This window comes from Chinchilla lanigera, unplaced genomic scaffold, assembly GCF_000276665.1.
Source record: "Chinchilla lanigera isolate Chin_1 unplaced genomic scaffold, ChiLan1.0 scaffold00086, whole genome shotgun sequence".
Taxonomy (NCBI): domain Eukaryota; kingdom Metazoa; phylum Chordata; class Mammalia; order Rodentia; family Chinchillidae; genus Chinchilla; species Chinchilla lanigera.
In genome coordinates, this window is record NW_004955487.1 from 766,781 (window position 1) to 774,130 (window position 7,350).

Consider the following 7,350-nt stretch of genomic DNA (forward strand, 5'->3'; position numbering starts at 1 on the left):
GAGGCGTGGGAGGAGGGAGGGGGTCCAGAGAGGGATCACAGCGTGCTAAGTCTGTGCACCAGCTCTGCACACGGCGCAGACGCTCCTCACTGCAAACGTGGCTCATACAGTGAAAACCCGAACGTCCCCGGCAGAGGGCGCAAGGCTGATGCTGACCGCGCCCTCCTCCCTCGCAGGCGGCGGTGACGCAGAAGCTGCTCGTGTGTGTGCTGTCCCTGCTGGTGCACCTGACCGTCTGCAGCGCGCTGCCTGTGGGCTACAACATCGACGAGCAGTTCCGGGCCACGGCCTCCTGGCCGACCAGGGTGGCCTACCTGTACGTCTCTCTGCTGGCTGCCCGGCCCAAGTACTACTTTGCCTGGACCTTAGGTAAGTGCAGGACTTCTGTGCTGTGTTGCGGAGCATCTCACCTTCGAAACAGCTGTGAAAGTGCCCCTGTTTGAATTGTTGCTGTTAATTTTTTGTGATGAGGACTCCCTGTGTTGGCCCGGCTGAATTCCTGGGCTCCAGGGATTCTCCTGTTTCAGCCTCCCCAGTAGCTGGCGCTGCAGGCCAGCACCACCACCCTCTGGCTCATGAGCGCCCTCTGGAGACCATCTATGTAGCTCAGTGTGTAAGAATAATCCTCAGTGGATCAAAGCCTATTTTATTATTCTGTGGTAAGAATAAATGAATGAGTTGGGCATGGTGGTGTAAGCCTCTAATTCTACCACTTGGAAGGCTGAGGCAGGAAGATTGCTATGAGTTCAAGGCCAGCCTGGGCTCCATAAGGAGTTGACAGCTGCCAAATTTGAATTTGCCTCTGTGTACCAAGGGGCACGGCAGAGCTCAGCCAGGATGCAGCTGCCTGAGCGACAGATCGGGCTGCACCCACCGGAGAACTTGGGGGATGGGGATGTGAAGGTTGGCTTCCGGTTTGATTTCCACGGGTGGCACTCCCTGGGTTGGCCCTCTTAGGATCTCAGCAGGTGGTTAGGGGACTGCAGGAGGCCAGCAAGGATGGCAAGAATGAAGGTTTGAGGGAGTCGGTGACCATGGCAACCGTAGGGAGGGGTGTGGCCATTAGTAATAGATTTTACTTAGAATTCTATTAAATAAGAACATTGCTATGTGGATCAACGGACCTGGGAGACTCGTAGTCATTGGCCCATGGCTTCTGACTGGTTTGTCACACAGAGGGACAGATCTCATTTGTTTATTCCTTTTTCCCTAAGGTCTAATTATTTTTAAATCCCATTTGATGAGTAAAACACACTAACAAAGAGTAAAATGATCTAAAGATGTTTATTATTTTGATGGATTTGGGGTTCTTCATTCTTTTGTCCTGGAACAAATGGCATAAACCATAGTGCTTTTCCAGTTGGTTGGGAAAGGGCCGATTTCAGGCAAAAACTTCCTTTGCAGCTTCATCCATTAGGTGTGCAAAGCAAAGATGCCTAATTACGCCCAGTGCTGCAGAAGGTCAGGAAACAAACTCTGGAGCCTTGTGTAGACTGCGTTCTGGGGATATCGAGGAAAGAAAGAAAGAGCAAAAACGTGTGCCTCCTCCATATGTTCTTATTTAAAACAAAGGTCAAATGTGAGACTGCCTTAGTCCCTTTGCTCATCACTGATGCCTGCAAATTAAAGGAGGAGAGGTTTATTTGGGCTCACATTTCAGTCCATGCTTGGAGGGAGAAGGGCCTGGTGGAAGAGAGCTGCTCAGAGCATGGTGCACAGGAAGCAGAAAGGAAGGGAGTAGATGAATCTTTCCAGGTCACGCCCCCAGGTCTGCCTCTTCCGGCCAGGCCCCTCCTTCTCATGGCAGATCAATGCTAAGCTCCAGTCATCCAGTCACCTCCCAGAAGCCCTGCTCTATACAAGCTAGGCCTTGGGGGACACCCAGACCTAAGCCAGGACGGACGAGAGGTGCAAAGGACAGCATATCAGATAGTGTGCATCTTCTGCGGGAAGACAGCAGATGGTACAGAAGTTCTTAGTCTTTTTTTTTTTCCTTTCTTTCTCTTTGCCACAGCGGATGCTATTAATAATGCCGCAGGCTTTGGTTTCAGAGGATACGATGGGAACGGGGTGGCTCGCTGGGACCTCATCTCCAACCTGAGGATTCGGCAGATAGAGGTTAGTGAGTCACTAGGGAGTCCTGGCTGTCCTCCTCCCGATGCCTGTCCTTGGGATCAGGGCTGTCACTAATGACGGTTGTTACTGGTGATCGTGGCCTTGTGACCCTGACGGCCAGGGTCCAGTGAGTGCCACAGGGACTGTCCTGGCTCTGTGGAGCGTGGGCCTTGTGAGCAGGAAGGGGGATCGTGATCTGCGAGGTGTGGGCCTGTGCGGTTTAAAAGCCCCGACTGGGCCTAGCATAGGGGCTCCAGAGAGCAGGTCCGAGTGACGCAACCTGGAGATGTGGGTAGGAGGAGCACGGGCGGCGGGGGGTGGTGGGCACAGTTTTTAGTGCTTTTCTAGGCCTGGTAAAAATGACAGGCTGCGGAACCAGGAGGTCCCTGGGATGACAGGCTGCTTGGGCGGTCCCTTGTGTAAGGACGGGCCCAGGTGGGAGCCACAGCCGAGGGTACAGGTAGAGACCTGCTTTTCCTGATGAGGCCGGAGCCAGGTGGCACCCAGAATCCAAGTCACCAGGGACCTGAGGGGTGACGGCGGAGGAGCTGTGCCTCCGGGCAGCCGGTGGCAGAGCTTAGAGACGATGCTGGGGACACACTGGTCCCCAGTGGGAGGGATGCTCACTACGGGGCTTTGTGGTTTCTAGCAGGACTTTCCTGTTGCTGTCTCCTGACAGCTTTGTGGATGTCACCACACCAAAGAAAGTGGCGATGGTTATTTACCTTCCCCTGTCCCAACAGGAAAAAAACTCCCTTATGGAAGGATGTTACGGTATCACAAAAACAGTGTCAGAAAGACAGAAGTGAACCTGGCTTGGTGGTATTGTCGTCCCAGCACTCAGGAGGCAAAGGCAGGAGGACTACCCATAGTTTGAGGCCATCCTGGGCTACACATTGAGACCCTATCTCAAAAAAGAAAAGAGAGAAAAGAAACAAATTATTAAACTATCATTGTGAAGTAATTTTTTAAAAATGTGCATGAGTCCCCATTTGCAGTGCATGACGCTCAGCTGGCGCATGTACATATCACACGGTGATTCTTTCTACCTCCCCGCCCCTCGCCTTCCTCCAGCTCTTGGTCCCCTTCCCATTTGTAAAAGATTTCTCTCCCTGTTTCTATCTTTAACTTTGCTTTCATTTATTTATACTTCGGGTTGCTCGTCTGAGATGAAGTTTTCATTTCTGGCACCATAAAACGCTATGAATTCTACTAAAGTTCTCTTATTCTGTTTGCCAAAGAGGAAGAGTGCTTTGTTTTTCAGATGTCGACCAGTTTCAAGATGTTCCTGGATAACTGGAACATCCAGACAGCACTGTGGCTCAAAAGGTGTGTCCCCCCGGCTGAATGTCACTGCCATCACATGCTCAACAACGCTGTGGGCAGTGTGTGGTGGGATGGCTTGGGTGTCCCCAGGAGATGTGGCGAAGCCACCCTGCAAGGCCTGTCACAACTGAACTCTCTGGGTTGAGTCCTGAGTGTCCCTGATGCTGTCCCCTCGGCCTCCTTCAGGCCTCTGCCAGTGTCTCCCACTGGTGTCCTCTCCTCCGCTAGAGATTTGGATGTAGCTGGGTGTCGTGGCACATGCCAGCACTCAGGAAGCTGAGGCAGGAAGATCAATGCAAGTTCAAAGTCTAACCTGGACTTGGTAGTAACACCTTGTGTCAAAGAAAAAGTTCTCAGTGTTTTTAAAGGAAGTATTGAAATAATGTAGACTATAATCCTAACCTTAAGATTCATTAAAATTTATTTCTGTAAACTGTATAGACTCTCGAACCCTAGGAATAATCGTTTTGATGATTTTGTGTACCAGGGAAAAATGGGAGGCTGGGCATGGTGGCGCACACCTGTAATTCCCAGCACATGGGAGGCTGAGGCAGGAGAATCACTGCAAGTTCAAGACTAGCCTAGGCTACAAAGTGAGCTCAAGGCTAGTCTGAATTGCATCATGAGACCCCGTCTCAAAAAGACAAAAAAAAGCGGGGGCGATTCAATTTCCATCCCTGAACCATATGACCCTTAACTGCAGGATGGCAGCCAGGGTTGTCCCCTGTGCTACGTGGCGTTTGCTCCTTTGGCCACCCCACCCCACTCCTACCAAGGGAGAGAGTGATCAGGGGTGGGTGAGCCCGCCACTCACTTGGATTCTGTCTTCCCCTCCTCAGGGTGTGTTATGAGCGAGCCACCTTCATCCCGACTGTGCAGACCTTCTTCCTGTCGGCCATCTGGCATGGCGTGTACCCCGGCTACTACCTGACGTTCCTCACGGGCGTGCTCATGACTGTCGCCGCCCGGGCTGTGAGTGTGGGAGCCGCGCCTGTTCCTCAGCACTTTTGGGTCTCTTGTACCAAGTGGATGTTGGCTGGGGCCATGTGCCTGCCCCCGGCCCCGAGTCCCCGAAGCAGCTCACTGTTCATGTTCCTGGCATGTAGAGGCACTTGCAAAATGTCACCTGTTTTAGCATGGCACACGCTTGCTGTTTCAGCACTCAGGAAGCTGAGGCAGGAGGATTGCTGCAAGTCTGAGGCCATCCTAGGCTATATAGTGAGACCCTGTCTCAACAGACAAACGAAAAACACAAAACTACAGAAAAGTTGCAATAAGCTCTTTAGGCCCTGTCCCCACATCTACCAGCTCACATCTTATTCTACCCATTGCAAGTGCGCGCGCACACACACACACACACACACACACGCATGTGCAAGCCTTTCCTGCACTGTAGACCCTACCAGCTGTGTATGAGCATTGTCCATCTGCACCCCGAATTGCTGAGGTCACCGTGGTGACTTCACGAGGTTCATTTCGAGACAGTGAGTCTTCTCTGTTCTGGGTTTCAGATGAGAAGTAACTTCAGACATTACTTCACGGAGCCTCCGCAGCTGAAGTTCTGTTACGACGTCCTCACGTGGACGGTGACGCAGATCGCAATAAGCTACACCGTTGTGCCCTTCGTGCTCCTGTCTATAAAGCCGTCCCTCACCTTCTACAGGTCAGCGTTTCTCTTCGGATTCATCAGTGGGAAGAATGGTAGTATTTTTTCTTGAGATAGGGTCTAGCTATGTAGTCCAGGCTGGCCTTGAACTCATTGCATAACCCAGGATGGCTTCCAGCCGGTAGTGATCCTCCTGCTTCAGCCTCCGAGTGCTGGGGTGACAGATGTGTACCACCACACCTAGCTGCATAGTATTTTTGAAGGAAAGTCCAAAATTGGAAAGAAAAATAGTACTATGGCCTCATATGCATTATACTGTCTTATCCTAAACCAAGCAGTTCTGTTTCCTCATAGATTGACTCTGCTTACCCGGCCCACATCTGAGCTGTGGTTTAGACAGGCACTGCTGCTAACCTCTGGCTCTCAGGAAGCGTTAGCTAGAAGCCTAATAATTGTCCAGAGCCACTGAGGCGGACAAGGAATTCTTTACAAAAAATGATGTTAATAAGCACTTTCTTGTTTATGTCCTCTGTAGCTATGGCCCTGTGACCTTACAGAAGACTGTAACACTTTAGTCTCCAGCTTACCAGCAGCTGGTGTAAACAGTGGCTTATAAATAACCCCAGCTGCCAGGCTTGGTGAACATGCTGGAACCCCAGCACTGAGGAGGCTGAGGCAGGAGGATCACTGAGAGTTCAAGGCCAGCCTGGGCTACATAATGAGTTCTAGGCCAGCCTGAATTGCATAGCAATACCTTGTCTCAAAAAAAGAACCCCAAATTAAAAATAAACAAATACCCTTACTAAACTCTGGAGTTCTACTTCCTGAGGGGAAAGATAGAAGAATAATTAGTGAATAAATACTCCCCAAGCGGGCCTGTGGTGTGTGGACACGTGCATTATGGACTCCTACTTATTATCAGAATTTGATAAACTCACCCGGGGCTGGGGATTTAGCTCAGCGGCAAAAGCGCCTGCCTGGCAAGCGCAAGGTCGTGAGTTCGGTTCCCGGTACCGGAGAAAAACCAAAAAAAAAAAAAAAAAAATAAACTCACCCAGGTGTGGTGGAGCACGCCTGGAATCCCAGCAATTGGGAGGCTGAGGCAGGAGGATCACCACAAGTTCCAGTGAGACTGTCTCAACAAAGAAAATTAAGAAACGGTTTTCCTTTTTTCTTTCAGCTCCTGGTATTACTGCCTTCACATTTGTGGAATCTTAGTTTTATTATTGTTGCCAGTGAAAAAAACCCGGAGTGGAGAGACTGCACACAAAAACCTCCAGACCTCACCTTCCCAAAAGTCCAACGAAAGAGACAGTTCTTTAGGGCAGAACAGCTTCTCCACGACGAACAGCATTAGCAGTCAGAACCAGGAGGTGGGCTTCAGACACTGGTCGCCCCAGCCGTGACACTTTGGTGGCGTAGCTCGGTCTCCACCGTGCAGGGCTCAGGTCGCCCGCAGACTGGCGGGGAAGGGGCAGCATGGAGGGCACGGCCAGCGCCGAGGGAAGCAGCTCTGCAGCCGTCCCTGGCCACGCCGTACTCGGAGTGTCCCATCCTCAGTGGGCACCAGTGACCCTCCCCGCTGCGCCCCCGAGGCCGAATGCATGCTGCGCATCCCGAGTGCGAAGCAGCAGAGATGGAATCGTGCCAGTCGGTGATTGCGACGGATTCACTTTTCCAAATGAATGTCTTGCCTTAAACCCTCTATCTCTGAAAATATTGTTCCTCGGTGGTCTTTTCAGGTGGAACGGTGTGAGAAGCCTGTTTCAGTATTCCATGTCGTATGCTGTAAAGGGATTTAGGAAGAATTTGAAATGGGATATTTAAGGTTGTGGAGACTTTTTTAAAAACGCAATAAACATCTCAGTATTTGAAGGGTTTTCTTAACGTATCTCCTGGCTGAAATTCATGAGCCAGGCGTGGTGACACACGCCTCTCATCCCAACACACTGGAGGCTGAGGCAGGAGGATCTCGGAGTGTGAGGCCAGGCTGGGATACATAGAGTTCAAGGCCAGCCTGGACTGCCTATGGAGAACCTGTCTCAAAAAAACAGAACCAAAAATAAAGTGAAATTCATAGTGAGACTGTCTGCTGTTCGGGTTGCCAAATTATAGGTAGCTGGTTTCGCTGGAGAGCTTAATTACCTTGTGGCAGTGAGAGAGCCCTACCAGGAAGAATTTTAAGCATAATTAAAGGTTGGTAATGTGATATTTTAAGCTTATTTTCTTTAAAAAAAAAAAAAAAAAAAAGATAAGGCCGGCCAACCTGCAGCAAGAGGCAGGACGTGCTCCCTTTCTGCATC

The 7,350-nt window shown here is 50.7% G+C and overlaps 1 protein-coding gene across 1 annotated transcript in view; it reads left to right on the forward strand.

The window, feature by feature from the left end:
• Positions 1-6,934, forward strand: part of Mboat2 (membrane bound O-acyltransferase domain containing 2) — a 52,141-nt gene extending 45,207 nt beyond the window's left edge. The window contains exons 8-13 of the mRNA XM_005404346.2: positions 177-369; positions 2,015-2,118; positions 3,380-3,444; positions 4,281-4,413; positions 4,953-5,104; positions 6,228-6,934. Of these exons, the coding sequence (XP_005404403.1) occupies positions 177-369; positions 2,015-2,118; positions 3,380-3,444; positions 4,281-4,413; positions 4,953-5,104; positions 6,228-6,453 (873 nt within the window). The 3' untranslated portion in view covers positions 6,454-6,934. The remainder of the gene's footprint in view (positions 1-176; positions 370-2,014; positions 2,119-3,379; positions 3,445-4,280; positions 4,414-4,952; positions 5,105-6,227) is intronic.
• Positions 6,935-7,350: the final 416 nt, after the last annotated feature.